At 38.9% G+C, this 22,210-nt stretch overlaps 2 protein-coding genes across 5 annotated transcripts in view; both read right to left on the bottom strand.

The window, feature by feature from the left end:
* SEMA5A (semaphorin 5A) overlaps positions 1-22,210 on the bottom strand; it is a 512,129-nt gene that overhangs the window by 259,777 nt on the left and 230,142 nt on the right. For all 4 annotated transcript variants that reach the window (XM_050794063.1, XM_050794064.1, XM_050794065.1 and 1 more), the window contains one exon: positions 20,013-20,058. In XM_050794063.1, the coding sequence (XP_050650020.1) occupies positions 20,013-20,058 (46 nt within the window). The remainder of the gene's footprint in view (positions 1-20,012; positions 20,059-22,210) is intronic.
* Positions 823-2,244, bottom strand: LOC126956830 (protein SERAC1-like). The gene has a single exon (XM_050794073.1). It carries the CDS (start codon positions 2,134-2,136, stop codon positions 1,363-1,365), a length of 774 nt encoding a protein of 257 aa, XP_050650030.1. The 5' UTR covers positions 2,137-2,244; the 3' UTR covers positions 823-1,362.

Raw genomic sequence — 22,210 nt, 5'->3', positions numbered from 1 at the left:
CAGCCATATCTCGTAGGGCAGGAAGAATCAAAAAGAGCCAGGGATATCTTGTCAAAAAACCATGGCACCTTCTAGCCACTTTGGGAACAGAATTTAAAAGCATAAGAAGGTCAGTGTACAGAAAGGGTATAGAGGCCAGATGACGGAACTCTCAGCTTCAAAAAGAAAACACCACTATAATTCACTGGAGCAATTCCAAGACATGGCCCAAAAGGGGAAATTACGTAAAGTATACTAGACAAGTCCTGTCTACTGATGTGTCCCTAATTTCTCATAAAAGGGAAAAATGAGAAAATGCATTTAATTGGTCAAATAATATAGAATACTGTGATTTTTTTTACTGACAAAATACGTTCCTCTCATTGAGATTACATAGTTACTGCAGTTAATAATGGTGGTTATTCGTTCTGATTTCTCTTAGAGGTATGAGATTTTTATAAAGAATAACTTGCACCCCAAGAATATCAGAATTCAGTATTCACTGAGAGCCTTGTTTTCTTCTTTTTTTTTTTTTTTTTTGAGACAGGGTCTCATTCTATTGCGCAGGCTGGAGTGCAGCAGCACAATCACAGCTCACTGAAGCCTCAATCTCCTGGGCTCAAGCAATCCTCCCATCTCAGCCTCTCAAACAGCTGGAACTACAGGCACATGTTACCACGTCCAACTAATTTTTTTTTGTAATGTTTTATAGACATGGGGGTTCTCGCTGTGTTGCCCAAGCTGGTCTCAAACTATTGGCCTCAGGCAATCCTCCTACCTCAGCCTCACAAAGCACTGCGCACTGGGATTACAGTTGTCAACCACTGCGCTCAGCCCTGTTCATTCTTTTTTTTTTTTTGAGACAGTCTCGCTCTGTCACCAGGCTAGAGTGCGGTGGCACAATCTCGGCTCATTGCAACCTCTGCCTCCCGGGTTCAAGCGATTTTCCTACCTCAGCCTCCCAAGTAGCTGGGACTATGGGCATGCGCCACCACGCCCAGCTAATTTTTGTATTTTCAGTAGAGATGGGGTTTCACCATGTTGGCCAGGATGGTCTCTATCTCTTGACCTCGTGATCCACCCGTGTCAGCCTCCCAACACGCTGGGACTACAGGCATGAGCCACCACACCCGGCCCTCATTCTTTAAGATAAAATTTTAAGAGTTACTTCCTGTGAAGCTGTAAATGACCTCTTAAGCAGAGTGAAGGGCTCCTGAAATCACCTTTATCTCTCTTACACACTCTGTGACTGTTTATTTACCTGCCTCCCTGTCATCCCTGACATCCAGCCCAGGGCATGGCACACAACCAGAAGTTAGCATGTTTACTCAGTTACTGGGTGAATGCTAGCCCCTGACACAATACATTGGAAAGAGTGGACACTCAAAAATATTTACTGAAGTGAATACATGAGCTAACCTTCTGAGCAGCTAGACTCTGACTGCTTTCACTAAGAGCCAAAGATGTAAAATACTGGATACACTCATCCAGCTCTGTTTGAGGTAAGGAAGCCAGCAACTGCCTGAGCTCTTCTTCAGTGGAAGAATCTTCTTTTAAAGATGGCAAAGGAGGTGGTAGGAGAAAAAAGCGAAGATCACTCTCTTTGCTTCGTGCCAAACCAATAAGAGTTTTCGGATCACAGGCTTGAGCAATTAGCCTATACTGGTAATCATGCCAATGATGGGCCTCCGACATCTCCTGCACAGCCTCGAGTCGCGTGGTTTTGTCATCTGACTTGCTCTTCCATAGGAGCAGCCACACAGCACACTCATGATCTTCTATATCAACTGTACTAAAAGGGTCAGCAAATGGATTCCGTAGTATCTTGGTGGATGTTGCCAACACTTTTCTTACTGCTTTGTGAAGTTCTTTTCTTGCCTGCCAGGCAATACCATGATTTTCTCCTTTATCTAAAGAAACTGTGTGCACATATATACATGACTTCATTTTTTCTCTTTCTACCACTTGAGTATCTAATGTCACAGCTTTCTTCAGGGCCAGAACTTCATATGTAAGAAATAGAGAACCTCCTAAAATAAGTGATCCAGTAAACTTTATTATATTTCTGATGTCTCTCCAGCGTGTGCCACTTTTCGGCGGGGAAGTAGAGGTTCCTACTCTTCTGCAACAGATGACACAATAAGCAGCCAGGGACATTCTGCCAGCACGCAGACTCAGCCTGTCCCCAACTGCTCGCCGGACCCAGTTGTCTGGGGAGCCCTCCCCTTTCCTCGGCTCCCGGCCGGGGCCTTCCACCCGGCGGTGGGCGGCCTGCAGCTTTAAATATATACCGAGTCACATCCTTACTAAAGAAGGAAGGTAATCGTCAAACATTTTAAAACACCCCATTCCTACAAGATTTTGAAACGCCATTATCACAGCATTTCAGTAATGAACTCTCACAGTCTTCAGCTCTGCCCGCTGTTGAAGAGAAGTAATCAGTCTAGATGGATACTTCCCTTATGGAGCTTTTAGGGGCATAATATCCATCCAGTTAGTCATTTGGACAGGCTTGATAAACCAAGCCCACAGTCAACCCGCCATTAAAAGCACAGAGTGAGTTAGATTTGCGGCACTCTCAGTATTAATTAGACATTGATGGTGGGCATCACTGTTCAGAAGAAGGGGACATCTCTAGCTAATGTGTGTGCAGACCTCAACAGTCTTAGAGCTGAAAGGGCCCTTAGAGATCATCTGTTCATCTAGTCTAATCCTGTCAGTATGAGGAAAAGCATATTAGAACTGCAGGTAAGAGAGTAGGTGAAGAAGGAGCCTGGCATTAGAGGGGAGAAGATTAAAATAATACCTGGCAGGAATTGGCGTTGGGGGAGAGAATAAACAGAAGACGTTTGGTGCCGAGCAAGAGAAATAGCAAGTAGAGATGTGCCTGGAAGGTTTGAATTCAGTTGGAGGAAATCAAGCAAACACCCAGGAGGCAGGCAAGCTGGGGATGATGAATTCATGTCCGTCTCCTGCAGGGGACTTTCTCTGAGCTGACCTTGCATTCTCACCAGCTTTCTATCTTGGGTGGGGTGCTGACCAGTGGAGTGGGAGAGGAGGACTTGGCAGAAAATCTTTACTAATGACCCAAGTCAACCTTGCCAGCGTTGGGCTCAGATGTCAACTTTAAGCATCCCTTGAGGTATAAACTTGGGCAGAATTTGATCATTTACAAACATCTGTCATTTGAACAGGTTTTGGGAAGGAGGCCATAAATGTTAGCACCTTTCTCTGCTCTCCCAACTGAAACTCTAAAATGCTAAAGCATATTTTCAGGAAAACATAGTGTGCTTACTCCAAATGGCACAGACAAGAGCCACACTTCACATCTCCTTCCCTGATGGGGCTGGACCTCAGATATTCAAATGTAGCTGAGAAGTAACAGAAGAGTTTTGAGGTCCCTCAGGGGCCCTGCTCTAATAAGAGCCAGAAGTTCCCAATGCTGTCACCTCCAGATATTATTACAGTACCGAAATGACATCCAAAACATGAACAAAAAACTGAAATTCTACCTTCTTGTTTCTCCTGTTTTTTGTTTGTTTGTTTGTTTGTTTTTTGGCAGGTCTTGCTTCTGTTACTCAGATTGAGGTGCACTGGCATAATCATGGCTCACTGTAGCATCAAACTCCGCAGTCTCCAGTGATCCTCCTGCCTCAGCCTCCCATGTAGCTGGACCTACAGGCACACCCCACCACACTTGACTAATTTTTGTATTTTTTGTAGAGACAGGGTTTTGCCATCTTACCCAGGCTGGTCTCAAACTCCTGGGTTCAAGTGATCCACCCATCTTAGCCTCCCAAAGTGTTGCAACTGCAGGTGTGAGCCATCGCACCCGGCCGTTTCTCCTCATTTCAAATGCCATGTCCTGGGTGCTAAACAGGACACTCCCCTACAACACAGAATTATCTGACCTACATTTCCATAGTGCTGAGGTCAAGAAACTCTGAGACGGAGAAAAAGAGGAGTAGTAACTTAGAACAAATCTTACAGCCATAATACAAGGTGTAGCCTTACGTCACCATGGGTAGGTAGAATCTCTTCCAAACAAAGAGGCATAAACCCAGCAATATTTTCTTCTAAAGGTCTCCCGAATACTACTTGAATTGGGTTGAATGGTGGTCTCCCAAAATATATATCTAATTTTTGGGATATATACCATTGTAATGGTAATGGTAATAGTAATGGTAACCTTATTTGGAGAAAGGATCTTAGCAAATGTAATTAAGAATCCCAAAATGAGATCATCCTGGATAATCTTGGCCAATCCTAAATCCGGTTGCAAGTATCCTTATGAGAGAAAGTTCAGGGCTATATTAGACACACAGACACACAAAGGAAGCCATGTGAAAACGGAGGCAGAGATTGGAGTTAGACACCAAAGAACACCTGGAACCACTAGAACTGAAAAAGGCAATGAACTTTTCTCCCCTAGAGCCTCCAAAGGGAGTGGAGCCCTGCTGATATCTCAGTTTCTGACTTCCAGGCTCCAGCACTGCAAAAGGAAAATTTTAGTTGTTTTATGCCACCACATTTGTGGCAATTTGTCATGGCAGCCCTAGAAAGCTAATACACTACTAAACAGATAATATGTTCAGACAACTTATATTCTTTCTAATGGCCAGAACTGACTGGTTTATATGTGACTTCCAAAAAACTCTGACAACTATATTTACAAGCCAAGTGTTTCTCATGAGTTACATGAGCTAAATGACTCCCTTCACCAAAGGTAATGTTTAATATTTTAAACGGAAGAAAGTCACACTTGGTATTTGTCTCAGAGACAACTCTCTAAAGACAGCCTCTTATCTCAGAGTTGATAAATTCTAGGCAGCGAATTCATAAGCATCAGGTATCTCAAAATGTGAAACGTCATTGAAATCTGTTTTGAGAAGTTTTAATGTGAGCAGCAGACAGGAGTAAAATCATATTATGCAAGCCCTTAAGGCTCACTGGCAAGTGATAAAAACTCAATGCCGGCCGAGACGGGCGGATCACGAGGTCAGGGGATCAAGACCATCCTGGCTAACACGGTGAAACCCCGTCAAAAAACTAGCCAGGCGAGGTGGCGGGCACCTGTAGTCCCAGCTACTCGGGAGGCTGAGGCAGGAGAATGGCGTGAACCCGGGAGGCGGAGCTTGCAGTGAGCCGAGATCGTGCCACTGCACTCCAGCCTGGGCGACAGCGCGAGACTCCGTCTCAAAAAAAAAAACAAAAACAACAAAAACAACAACAACAACAACAAAAAAAAATCCTCAATGGCAAATAGGTTACACCAAAAAAAGGCTACATCTTTTTTGAGATGGAGTCTCGCTCTGTCGCCCAGGCTGAAGTGCAGTGCCCGGATCTCAGCTCACTGCAAGCTCCGCCTCCCGGGTTCCCGCCATTCTCCTGCCTCAGCCTCCCGAGTAGCTGGGACTACAGGCGCCACCACCTCGCCCGGCTAATTTTTTGTATTTTTAGTAGAGACGGGGTTTCACTATGTTCGCCGGGATGGTCTCGATCTCCTGACCTTGTGATCTGCCCACCTCAGCCTCCCAAAGTGCTGGGAACTTAAATGTATTTTAAAAAGAACTTGAGGATAGATTCAAAGAATGCCTGAACTTCCTATTTCTTCACCATAAATATCAACTCCTAAAAACTTCCCAAAATATATCATTAATTTTTTTTTAAGTTTACACACATAGATACATGTTTCTTTGTAGCATACATTTATGTTTCTAGGAGGTATAATATATTATAAAATAGCTGGAAGAGAGGCTTTCAAATGTTCTTACCACAAAGAAATGATAAATGCATGAGGTGATGAATAAGCTAAATACCCAGATTTGATCATTATGCCAAATATATATGTACAGAAGCATCAATTTTATCCCATCAATATGTACAAATACAATGTGCCAATACATATTTTTAAGGGGATACATTAAAAATCACTTAATCAGAATCCAAAGAAACAAATAAACGACAATTCTTGAAAACTGTAAGTTTAACAGATTCTAGACAAAATATTTTTTAAAATAACGCATTTTGAAATTTGAGCTTGCTTTTAGCATTATTCTCAAAGACATACAGAAGGGAAACAATGAGCATTTCTCCAGCAAAATATTCCCTTCTGTACAAGAAAGATCGCTTGTTGAAGAAAAACAAAATAGACATTACGGAAAATTGATTTTATCATGAACTATAATAAAGCCTGAGAAATTACACACAAATAGACTGTGGTGTTTATGTTCCACCCAAATTTGTTGTTTTCATTTCTTAGACTCAACTACTCAAAATAATCCTGTTTGTTTTATAATTGGAGCAGTTTTCTTGTATGCCTGTTTTCTCTTATATATCTATTTATCTTTGTCGTCTATATAATAGCAATTCTATTTTTCTTAGTGATAAAAATAATCTTCATATAATTAACACTTTCTCTTTGTTAACCTTGTGATTTGTGTAAAAAATCTACTTTCCTCATAAAGTCATTTTTATAATCTTCTAATTTGTTCCTTAATGATTTTCGATGAACTATATCTATGAAAGAACATGTCCCTATTTTTTTGTGACTTCTTTATTGATCTGATGTGTCTTTTTCATGTCATTTCCTTCATACTTTATGAATATAATATCATCTTTATACTATTTTTAGCTGAAGTTAAACATACACTCAATTCGTAAAGAAATCTACAAGATCTAAAATAAAATATTAAAGAAAGCCCTCTATGTCATACAGCCTATATAGTTTACTTAAAGCAAAAACTTTCAACCCTTTAACTGGTATTTTTCTCCAAATTTGTAACTAATAATATTTTACTGCTGTTTCTTGGTATTTTCAGTTAGAAATATTATTTACTGGCTCCTTTTTACTTTATCCCTCTTTCACCATCAACATAGATGCATGCTCCCTCCCCCACTTTCTCAGTATTGATTTATGATGATTCTGCAGGAATATGCAGAGCCTACATATTTATAACTATGCAAATACTCTTCACAGATGGGCCATGAAATAAGATTTTACTACATCTTGTTTCTCAAAACAATTATACATTTCCTAGAGTCAATACTTGTCTCTTGTTTTTCTATGGAGTTATTATCTTTTTGTCCCCCATACCGAAATGTAAGTCTCCTTTTGGTCTAAATGCATTCAGACACCTCAGACATCCCATTACTGATATCCTCCTGGAAAGATGCCTTCGGTAACTGTATCATCTACTCCAGCCTGGACTGGTGGCTCCCAAGGCCCGCTGCACAACAGTTCCACAATTATCTTCCTTTGCTCTCATCCCAGGAATGTTTTCCTCCCTCTCTCCTGTATTGGAGCCTCTATTTCCTGGGCCTAGTGTGTTAACCATTCATCTATTTCCCTTCATTTTTCATCTCTTAGTCTTTATTCAACTTTCTGGGAAATTTTTATCAAATTTATTTACAAATTTTCCATGGATCTTTTTATTTCTGTGATCACATGTTTTCAATATAATCTATGAAGGCTTTTTAAATATTCTGAATGTTTCTTTTCTCCTTGTTTCATGGTGGTAATATCGTCTCTAATTTCAGAAGACATTCATCGTAATTTCTTGTCTCTCTGCCTTCCAAGTTTCTTATTTAATTTGGTTCACTCTGTGTTGTTCATACTGGGAACTGCAAGAACATTGGAGCTGGGCACCCACATTGCTTTGTAGACCAGCCATCATTACTTACTCTGGGCGGGACTTTTTTGTATTGGAGTGACTACCAGTGTCACTATCCTTAAGGTTCTAGTTGTAAGCTGATTAGATACCACAAAAGTGTACACCGAAATCCATATAAAATATATGCAAAGAGAAATACCGACACTGGGGAGAAGGGCTGGGATCTCAATATACACGACATATATATACACACATACACACACGCACACACACACACACACTGAACTCTCCCCTTCTTTAAGGGAAGTTCTCAAGGGATATCTGGGTCCCCGGTCCAATGTATCAGCAGCTTTGTCATCTTCCAGAATTGCACTTCTGTCTTCTTCCAGCATGGCAGAGGAACCACTGTGTTGAGACACAAAGTGAATGAGCAGGAAGATCTGGGTTCTAACTGATTCTTCCATTGTCTCCTGAGTTTGTGGTTTCTCTTGAAAAGTTGGCTGTGGATCTTATTTTTACCCCTCTGAAGGTTATGTCTTTTTCTCTTACTTGATTATTTTTAAGACTTTTTCCTTTTCCACCAGTTTTCAGAAGTCTGACTATAACGTGCTGGTGTGGTTATCTATCATATTTGAGGTTTGCAGAACTTCTTAGTCGGTGAGTTGATAATTTTCATCACTTTGGAAAAGTTTCAGTGATAATTACTAGGCATATAGCTTCTGCCTTGTTCTGTCTCTTGTCCTTTTGAGACTCAAGTTGTATGTGAGTTAGAGTTTTGAAGGTGTTATGTGTGTCTCATACTCTTTTATCTACCCTGTCCAATTCCTCTCTGTACTTCAGTTTGAATATTTTCCACAGACTGGTCTTCCAGTTCACTAATACAATATTCTCCTATGTCTAATCTGCTGTTAAAATTATTCATTTAATTCCATATGTCAGATATTGTTTGTTTTTAAAAATTATAGAAAATTTATTCAATTCTTTTTTATTCTAATGTTCTAGTAAAATTCCCCACTCCTTAGTTAATCTATTTAAATTATCCTCTACTTTCTTCCTTATATTAATCATAATTATTTAAAGTCACCTACTGCTAACTTTACTAACTGGATCATCTGTGACTTTCATCAGCCAAGAGCAATTCTCCAGAGGAAGGGGTGGCTATGAACCAGTATCAACCAACCCTCACAACAGCCAGGGATAGGGTGCCCTATTCCATAAGGAGAGCTGGGTAGGGTGTCTCTTGTGTTATAGAGATTTTCCTTTGATGTACCTGTATTGTCACTTAAATGCTTTATTTTAAATCAATGAAAGAACAGTAAATATGTTCCCTTCATCTTGAATCAGAAGCTAATGGCTATGGTTTAAAATTGCACGTGATTTTGATGCTCTTTTATTCAAATGGTGCTTAGCAATTTTTAGGCAATGAATTGCATGAGGTCTTTGGACTCCAAATACTACCAAAATTACATGTATAGTCATGTCTATTTTCTTAGGAAGTAGACTATTCTTAGTAGGGAATTTCTGCATAGGCAACTTGCCTCTGCAATCTAAGATGCATGTAAATAATAACTGAGTATTACCAAAAATTGAAAGAACTGAATTTCAAAAATTAAACTGTACAACCAACCCATATAAAATCATTGAAGGGATCACGCAGTATCACTTGAAAAAGCGGCAAAAGCCCCCACAACAGTAAGAATTGATACAAGCAGATTAAACATTGTGTTCTAATGAAGAAGTATTATATAAACTCTCAAAGGTTAGCTATGAGAGCACAGCAAAAGGACTGTTTGACAAACATACGTTAAACAAGGGTGTTGCCCATCGCAGCCCTATCTACAATGATTCTACCCATCTCTGTGACAGTTATCGATAAATTCTGAATGACAAATGGCTTACATGTTAAAGAGTCACCAAATTAAGAGTTTCAATCCATCCACTCCAGACAGTGGTCAGCCAATGTGACTCGTTTTTTTTTTGTTTTTTATTATTTATGTTTCCCCTTTGCTTTTTATTTTCACTTGGTTCTTAGGTAATTGGGAGACAGCTTACAGAACACATGATCTCTTACTCAAACAAGAAAACATTACTAAAATTTGGAGCAACGAGTTTTCCTGGTACTTCGGCTTATTTATTTTTGTTGGCATTTTGCAAGGGGCATACAGGTAAGGGAAATGAACACAGGGCAGAGAATTCTGAGCATGTCCGTCACTCAGCAGTCATGGCAGGTACAGGGGCCATTTTTGAAATAGAAGGAGAAATGCATTTTAGATAAATGAAATGAACCCCTCCATTTATCTAGCAGCTTGTGATTGTCAGACAGTGTTTGCTATTGGATTACAGAAATTGCCTGACTTCATTTCATGAAACTGAATGATATACATGACTAACAAAAATATTCATGCATCTTCAAATTAGTTTTTGAGGCCACAAGCAAAGCAACAATTTAGAAATGGATAAAGAGAGTTATTAGAAATTAAGATATGCACAACACAAAAGAATGAATTCAATAATAAAGTATGTATTTTTTTGTCAAAGACATATAAACACTTCATTTCAGTGGCAGAGACTAGTGTCTGTACAGTCAGAGTCAGGAACATCAGGAAAACCCTAAGTAAGATACCTAAAAGTATTGAGTATTATCAATCATAGTGGGTGCTATTGGCACCCCATCCAGCTCTTCTTATGAAACAGGATACTGTATGCTTGGCTGCTGTCAGTGTTGGCTGATCCTGGTTCATAGCTTCCCAACTCTTTAGAGAACTGCTCCTGGTTAATGAGAGCTACCTCACCAGGAAGTTACGTCACCAAACACTCCAAATTTGACAGCCGAAGAACAAGGGAGACTTGGTTATAAATCGCCACAGCCCTTACCTCAAATGGGATCAACAGTGGTTCTATTTATGCTCCAGAGCTGTATCTGGGATTGGATTGAGGCTATACTCCAGCTGACAGTAAATTTTTGCCTACTGCCTTTCTTTGCTATGTCACTCACTCCCTACCCTTTCAGAGCATGCCTTAAATAAATCACATGCTTGAGAACCCCTGTCTCAGATTGTGTTTCCAGGGTACCTGACCTAAAACTCATATATGAACTTCAATTAAAAATTAACAGTTATATTCACTGTAAGGCAGACGTCAACTATAGGAGGTAGTTTGGCCAGTACAAATGAGTACAATAAAGCAGCAATTGTCCTCTGGAGCCCTACATACCTAGGTCCAAACCCTAGCTCTACCACCTAACAGCTGGCTGATCTTGGCTAAACCACATAAACTTCTAGACCTCAACTCCTCTGCTGTTGAATGTTGAAAATAATACCCCTACTTTAGTGCTACTGGAGAACTCAATGAGATGATGCTTGCAAAGAGCCAAGAACAGAGTAAGGGCATAATGAGTGATGCCTGCTATTATTTTTGTTGCCGTCATCATGATTTCATGACAAATTAGGTCATTAAAGTTATATCAAATAAGCATAATGCCAAGTTTCAAATTAGTAGGGAATGTTTTCCTTAAACAAACAGGAATTCAGGCATTACTTAAGCATGACAGAAGAAAGAGCAAGTGGAAGGATGATGCATATTAAAAATTTAATCCTGACAGAGAATTTAGGGATAAACCCAGTGTACTGTTCTTCCTGGCTGTCCTCTCCAACATGTACTATAGAGAAAACTGAGGTACAGAAAGGTTAAGTGGCTTGCTCAAAGTATTCCTGCTTGTTATTTACAGAAATGTTAGAAGCATGAAGAAATCTGTTTGTATGCAGCAAAAAATTAGAATGGTAAGGCAAGGTGAGATGAGGGTAGAACAGGGAACAGTTAAGTGTATCCCCAGGGGCCAGTCTTGTTTTCCCTAGCACTGACTAGGAGAAAATGCTAATATCTGTTGGCAGTGTCTGAATGCATACAAACCACGCTTCCCAACCCGCCTTGCGGTTTCTTGAAGCTATGTGACTGAGTTGTGGCCAGTGGAATTTAGGCACAAGGGATGCACTTTCTGGCATGGCATGATCCTTTGCATGATCCTCCACTCGACTTTGTCTTTCTTCCCTACTGCCCCTGGAGGCATGGGTTGAAGATAGGATACCATGAGACAGAGGACACTGTGGCCTCCTGAATGGCAGCATGGAGCCAAGCGCCACAGACCGCACTGGACTCACTTGCAAGGGAGGAATAAGTCTTCTGCATGTGAGTGTTCAGCTTCTAGGAGGGCGGAATTGTTTTAACGGCAGTTAACTCAACTTGGCTCATATTCTCTGAAACTAGTAAAATCTTAGTCTTCATCTACATAAAATATACATAATCAACTATAAATCTTCCAGAACGTTATTTAAAAAGTAGAGTAAATATGTTTGAATAAATGGGTATATAAAACAGCATCTGACAGAAAATCTTCACCAAGGGAACAGATGTAAGAACCTAGAATCTGAGGAGAAATGAAATATAAGGGCCTAGAATCTGAGGAGGACGGTTGGCAACACTGTCTCAGGTTACAAACTTCTGGGTCAAGATCAACTGGGGACCATGTAATTATTACACAGGGAGTCCAAATAAACACACCAATCAAACATTGATAAACTAAAAAAAAATAAATAACTGAGTCATATTGTGTTCATTTATCAATTCAGGAAATATTCATTGAGAACTTGCTAAGTACTAGGTATGATAATAGGTGACAAACCTTTTCTTAAAGGGAGAGTTTAGTTTATATTTTAAGCTTGGTAGGCCAGACAGTCTCTGTTGCTACTGGTCAAGTTAGTTGAATAGTAGCCACACATGTTATGTTACAAAAAAATAAAATGCAATATGTCTGGATTCCAAATAAAACTTATTCTTATAGGCCAACAACATGCAAATGAATGTCTATGTTCCAATAATACCTTAACTATGATCAACACACCTCAGTTTTTAACTCCTGAAAAATTTTAATAAAAATAATCTTTAAAATCCACTTCTATGACACTAAGAACATATGATAAAGATAGGCAAAAAAAAAAAAAAAATGAGCTCAGAATCACGACTTTTGAGAGCTGTGGGGGAGACAAGTCTCTCCTTGCCCGATAAATATAAAACATAATTTAAAAAATTAATCAATGTGAATATCTTGTTGGAAGTTATTGTAAATTATTAATTAATATATCATGCTTTAAATTATACAGAAGAATTCCAACAGAGGGTAGTTATATTATAGTGTTATGACCCATTAGAGGGGGTATTATAAATTGCCTCAATTTATTTTTAAATTTAATTTCATATTAATAATAGGAAGTAATTTAAACTCAAGAATCCCAGCAGCTTCCTTAGAACTGGTCACTAAAGATTCATACGGGGGTGTGTGTGTGTGTATGTGTGTGTGTGTGTATATATATATGCAAACTATGAATCTTTACTGTTTGGATTTCTTCATATATGGAGACATGTATATTCAACATATATATGAAGAAATCTAAACCAAAAAATTCCCTAAGCACATCAAAGATCTTATATGTTCAATTAAGTAATCTTAATATCACAGATTAGAAAATGGCTTCTTTAAAACATATGGAAACTGAGACAACAATCAACTAACACAGGGTTTCTCAATGTTGGCACTGTTAGCATTCAGAGCCAGGTAAATTTCGCTCAATAGGGAGGTCCTGCTCTGTGCATTGTAGAAGGTTTGGTACAACCCCCGGCCTCTACCCGCTAGATGCCAGTCAAAGCTTCCCCAGTTGTCACCAGTTGTGACAACTAATAATGTCCCCAGATATTGCCAAATATTCCCAGAAGGTAAAATTGTCGGGAGTTGAGAACTTCTAATCTAAAAATTGACTTATGTTGACACTCAATCCCCCCCAACCCAGATATACAGGAAAGAAGTTAATATCCACTTTAACTTTTGAGAGAATTCTCTGCCAATATTGATCATGTAGTCAGAGAGATTTAACAGTTTTCAATTTAGAAACCATAGAGAGGCAGGTGGCAAATTGGAACACAGATTTCATTTTTTCTGCTTATCCCAGCAGTTGTGAGTGAGAAACAGGCAGTGAATTTCTTTCCGTTAGTAACAAAACAATATAAAAATGGATTTGGAGCTATTTCCCAAAAGAATTTCAGGAAGACAGTGAGGTTAAATGAGCTGCAGCCCCTTTGTGTTTTTTGAACTCTGTTCAGCGAGCATCTACCTCCAGCCATCTGCGGTGGGATCCCAGATGGGCAAACGCTGTGAATTAGTCTTGAGGCCAGCTGCAGTTTTATATTTTTCAAAAAGCTCTGTTCTTATAAATAATCTTCATGATTAAGGTGAGAAGAAAACTGATACTGAAGATTTGAATCTATGATTATGACATGAGGTAGAAGAAACAAATTATGGTCAACCATCGCTATGCCTGAAAACGATTGGTTTTCAACATGAGATAGCTAAACTTCAGTACGCAGTGAGTTGCAAAAAAAAAAAAAATCATAGTCTCTGATCAAAAAGGTGCCCTATAAGTGAAAATAAATTAATATTTGATTCTCTAGTCATTGATGATAAACAGGTTTTATTTCCTTAAAAGCAAATCTTGGTCTTTAGATGTTAAGACACATCTTCTCTTAGTATGTTAAGGCATAGCTGTCTGAAAATCACAAGAAATATTCCAAATAGAGCCATTTTACTTCATGGTACATTTATATGTAAATACGCATATGGTCATGCCAAGAGATTTACCTCATGCAGATAACATCCTCTCAGGGTAACAGAGTACTTGTATCCCAATTCCTGCTCAAATCTTCATGTCTTTAGCAACTCCACCAGTGATGTTTCTAGTGTGTCAAAAAGACAAGATTCTTTTTTTTTTTTCTCAAAAGGGAAGAGACTTGTGATTTGAAGTATGTTGACTCCATGTCCAAAATATTACTTGCACCAGATTTATCAGGCAACCTGACTTGGAAGTGAGTTTTCTCCTTCAGAAGCCACCCCACAAAAGCCTATTTTTCTCATCACTGAATTTCAGTATGGTTCTACAGAGCTGAGCCGCCATGTGTGACAGTGCCTTGATAGATATCATAAGGTTGGGGAATGGTGGGAGGGGACTGGAGAGGGTGCACTAAGGCGGTGTCCCCGTGCTCCTACTGCAGCCAGGAAGTGTGCTGGCTGCTGGACGGAAAGTCCCACCCTTGATTTCAGGGCAGTTGACAGGGACAATGCAGTGGGGTCTCCAGAATCCTATGAATGTCACTAAGTAGAAAAAAAGAAAGAATCATTATTCAACATCTGCTTTCTCATCATTGTTGCTAAACCAATGTTAAAGCAGGAGAAAAAAATTGGGAGATAGGAAAATTGAAAAACAGTATTGAGAAGACAAGCGGCTGGTATGTAAGGAATGAATATATCAGTCAGGAATTACCTGTCTCATCCACAAATTGTCCCCTGGGGTGACAGTATGCACACAAGTGTCTTAGGATGTCTCTTCCAAAAGCATTTCTTATTACTCTAGCTTCTGGGTTAACGTTACTTTTCTTTTCTCTTCTTGAATTTAGGGACAAAAATACCATGTATACCTACCACTCCATTAGTGTTAAGTTTTAAAAGGTTAGGGAAGAGTGAACATATTAAATACCAAGGGATGGAAATTTGTAAGCCATCTGTTTTGACTCTACCACCTTCCAGGTAACATAATCTAATAATTTCATCTAATTCTGAACAAATAAAAAGAAAGAAAACACTTCTTACAATACAGGAACGAATTTCAACACGAGGCAATAAGTACTAGTCAGAAATAAAGGCTATGAGGCTGTGAAATGCCTCAGAGGGTCACCAGCCAAGCAGACACAGGATGGGTTACCAAGAGGTGATGTCTCCAGTGAAACTCGAGGATGGGCAGTCTTTTTCTCCAAGAAAAAGAAGATAAAGAGGGTGAAGGTGTTTGAGACAGGACAGCAAGAGCAAATGCTTCAAGTTGGAAAATAGCCTACAGTTTGGAAAACAATACGCAGCATGACATGACCAGACAAGGTAGAAACTGCCCCCAGGTGATCGGGAGAGACACAGGTAATGCAAACTGCCACCTGGAGGTGAACCTCTGTCCCGCACACGGGCAGAACCCAAGGATGCCCTGTCTAGTGTTAAATAAAGTCTACTGGTGAAGCACATTCATTTCTCATTGTCTCCAGTTTTCTTGAAATTGGTTGTCCTCCTTGATCTGTTTCATCACTTTTCTACATTTAAACAACAATTTTTAACTTTGGAGACAGAAAAGGGGAAAAATATTAACCTGAGATATACAAATCAACCCCCATGATTTGTGGTAGAAAACAATCTTTCTACGTAATAATTGAAGGCACACAAGTCAAATGTTCTGTCACTTATTATCTAAAACTACGCTTTCCAGTGGGGCACACCAGCCACCCGGAACACTTCAGCTCTGGCTGGTCCAAATGCAAATGTGATGGAAATACAAAACACACACTGGAGTTTGAAGACTGAGTTCCAGAAAACAAACAAAAAAAAAAGTGCAACAGATCATTAATTTCTTATAATGATTCTATGCTGAAATTAAAATATTTTGGACATATTAAGGTAGTAAAATATACTGTTAGTAGTCATTTCCCTTGCTTCTTTGTACTTTTTTCAGTGTGCCTAGCAGATCACCTTAAATTGCCTATTTGGCACACATGGTGCTTCTATCAGACAGCACTGTTATCACACCCTTTGTCTACCAGTGTGCTTATTCCTTTCTGTTACCCTTGGGAACTGTTATGTAAATTAAAATAAAATATTCATAGAAACCAACAAGACCTCTTTGCTGGAGACATGTGATATATTAAAAAGAAAAAAAAAAGTGTGTCATGAAGAAGTGCCAGCCTTCTCTCTCCAGGCTAAGTAAACAGTAGGCTACAGAACTCCGCACACAGCCACAGAATATGAAAAAGCAGAACTGCCCTGCTTTGCACCAATGGTACCGCAGTCTGACCTCTATCATTAGAGCTGCATTTTCAAAACCGCAGTTCAAACAGTCACTGTCTTCTTGCCTGGTGCTATGTCAGTAGACTAAGCTCTCACCAGGTGGTGGTACTGATGGGCATCCTACACTTCAGTAATAGCTCATTAATCCCATCAATAGTTGCAACCTGATTTCCACCGAAGGCAGCCAAGACCAAGGGAGGCAATGATGAGAAAAGTACAATTAGTTTCCTCGACTTCACAAAAATATATACACATGAGTTAATGGAAATACATCTCCTCACTTTTTTGCATCTATTTATTTGGACATCATGTTGGTAAAACTTGCAAAAATATCACAATGGACTTTCATAAGTCCTTCACCTAGATTCCCCTGTTAACACTGTATCATATTTGCTTTATTATTTTTGCCTCTGTACACATGTATAGCTTCTGTGTATGTATGTGTTTAACAATTTTAAAAGCTATTTTGATATAAGTTGCACAAATGATACCCATTACCCCTATATATTTTAGCATGTTATTCCAAAAAACAGTGACATTCTCCTACATTACAGTTATCAAAATCAACAAATTGATATTAATACATTTCTACTATCTTATCCAGACATCTGAATTTCTCCAGTTGTCCCAATCATGTCCTTTAGAGTAAGAAAAAATATATCTGCTCCAAGATTCAATTTGAGTCAAGTATTGCATTTGAACCCCATGTCTATTTGTTCAGCTTTGTGATGGAATAGCTCTTTATTATTCTTTTTTCATACCTTTCATGACTTTGTGATATCTGAAGGGTAGAGGCCAGTTTTTTTTTTTTTGTGGGATGTCCCTCAGTTTATCTGATGGTTCCTCATAAGGTTAGTAGTCATAATTTTTGGCTGAAATATCAAGGACATCTTGTTGTGTCCTCCACGCATCAAATCACTGAACTCTGTCCCATTGCTGGTGAAGTTCCCCTTGATCTTTGACTATTTGGTCATGGGCTATTTGCCAGATTTCTTTACTATCAAGTTATAAGTTTCCCTGTTGTAATTAATAAGTATCATATAGGTAAGTACTTTAAGACTACTATTAATAAAAATATTCTAGCTGTCATCAAACTCTGACCCATAAATTAAGCATCCATTGATCACTTTTACCTAAGTCAATTTTTAGTATAATGGTTGCCAAATCATGATCTCCTAATCAATTTATTCCTTCAATATTTATTAGTTGGTATGTGTTTACTCATTCATTTATGTTTTATGTTAGTATCTACTCATGGATTCTTATGTTTTTCAATGTGTTATAATCTACTACTGGCATTATCTATTTTGACAATCAAACTGTCCCAGATTTCTTCAGTGAGCTCACTTCAAGCCGGCTCCTAGTTTCTTGTGACACACCCTCATCATTCTTTAAATATTTTCCTTAATTTCTGAAACAACAAGCTCTTCCAGTCTTATCTGAGTTCTCCCTGCCCAACTCTAGATTAAGTCACTTCTCAAGAAATCCTTCATCTGTTTTCATGGAGAATTAAGTTTAGAAACAAAGTAACATGTATGAAGTGTGTTCACTGCTACTAAGACAATACTTCTAAACCCTCTTAGCTGACAGAGCTAGTAAATTTGGAAATAAATGTGTATATGTAAATATATGCTTGTGCACACCCAAGCTCACTTTTTAACACATGTGATATGCCAGAGAGTATACCATGAGAATCAAAATGAATATATGTAGTTTCTATCTACTAAAAGATACAGATTTTAGAAAATGTTGTCTAAAACAATCTTTAAAATGGCATTTTGATTAAATTTTTGATCGCTTTTTTTTTATTGGCACATAAAAACTGTATATATTGATAGCGTACAACATGTCACTTTGATATATGTATACGTTGTGGAATGGCTACATCAAGCTAATTAACATGCAAGTATCTCACATACCTTTATTTGTTTATTTATTTATTTATTTAGGTTGTGAGGACACTTGAAATCTACTCTCTTAGCAATTTTCAAGCATATAGTACATTGTTAGTAGCTATAGTCACTATGTCATACGATGGATCTTTTTAACTTATTCCTTTGTCTAATTGGAATTTTTTGTCCTGTGGCCAACATCTCCCTAACACCTTCCCTGACCTTCCGGGCCCCTGGAAACCATCAGTCCACTCTCTGCTTCTAAGAGTTTGTCTTTTTTAGATTTCACACATAAGTGAGCTCTTGCAGTATTTGTCTTTCTGTTACTGGCTTATTTCACCGAAAATAATGTCTTCAAATCGCTGATCATTCTGATTCCTTAATAATAAATTCATAATTTTACCACTCAATTAGCTCAATGAAAGACTCCAGATATATACTAAATTGCAGTAGAAAGACAATTTATTGTCAATTGTGATTAAACTATTATAATGGAGATTATTATTATTAGCACTTTAAAAAATCAAAAACAATAAAAATTACTGATAAATTGCTATGTTTTATCTCTTTTGAATGTCTTACTTATATTTTACCATGCTAATATGGAGTTGGTAGTGATCTGTGGCCATTTCACAGATGAGTAACCAATAATTCCTAGAAAGTTATGGAACTAGATCACAAATAAGGTCCATGTGTCTTCAAAGCCCTTGCTTTTTAATCAATATTAGCTTGGGATTGGCTGATTTTAACACCCTGCTAAAGTAAAAGATAGATCTAATACTAAAACCTAGCTCTGAAGATCCCTGAATGCTCAAAAGCAGCAGCATTAAAGAGAGAATAAAATAATATAAAATCCTCTCCAATCACTTCTTAGAGCTCTAGTACATGAGAGTGAGACTAAAATGGGTTGAAGAACTTTTTCCAAACTCTACACAGCCCAAAGATTCTGGCATGGTCCACAGGGAGTTCCAGAATCTTGGCGAAGAAGATATTTGTGTCTTAACTCTCTTATTTTCTAGGAGACACTTTTTAAAGACTAGAGGGAAAAGTGGGCTTTTGTGACTCAGATCTGCTACTAAAATAAATACTTCATGTAAGCACAAGATCTCAGATCCATTGTCCAAACCGCAACAACAGAAGGAGGTAAATTTCATTTTGATCTATTTCCCTTTATTCTTTGTTAGAGTTAGCTTTTAACCCAAGTATTCATATTTATGTTAATATAAATTATAAAGAGGAAACAAAACTGTTTTACAAGAAATTGATGCATCAAAATAATAATCGATGATTGCTGTGGGGAAACGAATGCATCCAGGCTTTGAGGTAATGTTCCTTGAATGGTCTCTCATCTAAGGAAGGATAAATCAGGATCATATCCACGGAACAAAGAGGGCCACCTGGCAGGAGGAAAAGGCTAATTGGGAATTAAGGGAGGTGATGACTCATAACAAGTAGGGCAGCCTTAGTCCTGAGGCCTGACCCACTGAGGAAATGAGCGCCTGCTCAGCCTGGATTAACACCTTGACATACATCTGTCTTCATCTCCTCAAACAGTGAGTTAATTGAATGGAAAATGAAAGCTTGAGAAAAATAAATTGCACCTACCTGGATGAGAGACAGATCCTCAAGCTGTAACCTGAAGAGGTAGTTTCTACAAAATACAAAAAGAGAGCAGTTTTATTTTTAATCAATCCCAGAAAGTGAAGAGTTTATAAAAATTTCAAGAACAAAGAAAATAAAATAATAATTTTGACTTCAAAAGCATCTTCTTTCTAAGAATATGGTTAGCACTACTTTCCTTGGATCTTAGAGTACAAAGAGGAATTCAAGATGTCAACAAATACACATTTGAGATTGGTGAGAAAGCTAACGAATAAGTGGGGTGTGTTTGTACATAATTACGGTAAGTGTAAGTCATTAACTGGCTCTCTTGATCTATATGGAATACATAAAAGGACATGGGCATTCCATTCTGAAACCGAGTTTCACTTAAGCAAGATGATGTAAAAACATTCCTCATAGGTCTTCCTTTTTAATCATCACCTAAATTCCCTATGTTTTATAATTAAGATTTTGAATTCAAGCAATGCTCTGAGGTTCACAGTACTCTACCTTGTAGGATGGATTCAGTATGTAATAAAAGTTTAGAATTATGAACTTGGGTGCAGTATGGTGGCTCACACCTGTAATCCCAGCACTTTGGGAGGCTTAGGCGGGAGGATGTTTTGATCCTGGGAGGTGGAGGTTGCCAGGCTCCTGGGAACCATGGCAAAACCTGTCTCTACAGAAAATACAAAAATTATACAGGTATAGTGGCATATGCCTATGGTCCCTGCTACTCAGGAGGCTGAGGCAGGAGGATGCCTTGATCCTGGGAGGTGGAGGTTGCAGTAAGCTGTGATCACCCCACTGCACTATGGCCTGGGTGACAAGGTGAGTGAGACCCTGTCTCAAAAATAAATAAATAAATAAATAAATAGTGCGTGCGTGTGTGTGTGTGTGTGTGTGTGTGTGTGTGTATGCAAGTATGATATATATCAGGGTATTTATGTGTGTATATATATATACACACACATAAATATAATTTTCAGTTTATGGAATTTGGTTTAAAAAAAAAGAAAAGAAAGAAATATAAACCAAAGGAAACTGATGACATCAAGGGCTTCAAAGAGTCAGTTTCACTGCCCAAGTGCAAAATAGGAAATCAGAGAAAAGAAAACTATCAATTTCAACAAAGAAGGGGAAGAACAGTGAAATATGCAATGGAGATCAGTAGAGCACAGGGAAAAAAGATACAGATTAGTTACACCGGGCTTTGGACTCTAGTGTTGCAGGTTTTAGAAATAACTCATTCACCTCCCTCAGTATTCTTTGCTTTGGCCTCTAACTGAAATCCTGGCATCATGTAAATGGGAAGATGGGGCAGGAATGTGCACCAACAGCACCCCAAAGAGGAAGGGAGGAGAAAGTCAGCCCCAGTACAAATAATAATGGCAAGAAGATGCTGGCACATAAAGGTAAACAAACTAAGATGCAAATGAACATGAGGCAGGATCTCCAAGAAGCCAAGGATGTTGTTATAATGGGCTGGTCCAAGGTCACTTCTATGGAACAAAGAGAGAAATTTTACAACAACAATAAGGCATAAATGTTGACTATTTTCACTATCGTGGGGAGGGGGGTAAATATATAAGTTGGACATATGTCCCAGTAGAAGTGACAAGTGACAGCCAAAGTGGCCCAAGGGTATAGCCTTGAGATGACCAAGAAACATCCCTATGGTATGGACAGAGTTAGGGAGGACGAAGCCCCCATGCCAGCTGGCACTCAGAAGCACATGTACACACACAGCTGCAGGATGAAAGAGGACCAGGCTCACATTCAGTTATCTCATGAATCCAGGCATTGCCTCCCGGGCATTCAGGTTTCACACAATTTGCCCCCTCACATGGGCGTACCACCTCTCTGAACTGAGTGAAAACAGCCTTCCCCAAACCACAGCAATAGTCTCCTTAACACACTCTTTCTACCTTTCCAGTCTCACCTCTGATATACCCCAAGAGAAGCTCCCAGAGCACTGCTTGGCACACGCCACCTCCATCACAAAGCCATTTCAGGAAAAGTTCCCCTGTCCTTTATTATAATGCTGCAGCCCTCTATGAAAAACCAGGTAAAGGATACCTCTGAGGGGAGGGAATATTACAGGAAAGTCTTTTGATTTAGTCGGTGCCATGAGTCTAGGACTCCAACAGAAATGTCATCTGCAGGCCAGGCACATTGCCCTGTAATCCCAGCACTGTGGG

Source organism: Macaca thibetana, chromosome 6 (genome assembly GCF_024542745.1).
Source record: "Macaca thibetana thibetana isolate TM-01 chromosome 6, ASM2454274v1, whole genome shotgun sequence".
NCBI classification, from domain to species: domain Eukaryota; kingdom Metazoa; phylum Chordata; class Mammalia; order Primates; family Cercopithecidae; genus Macaca; species Macaca thibetana.
This window is presented reverse-complemented; position numbering and strand designations above follow the sequence as displayed.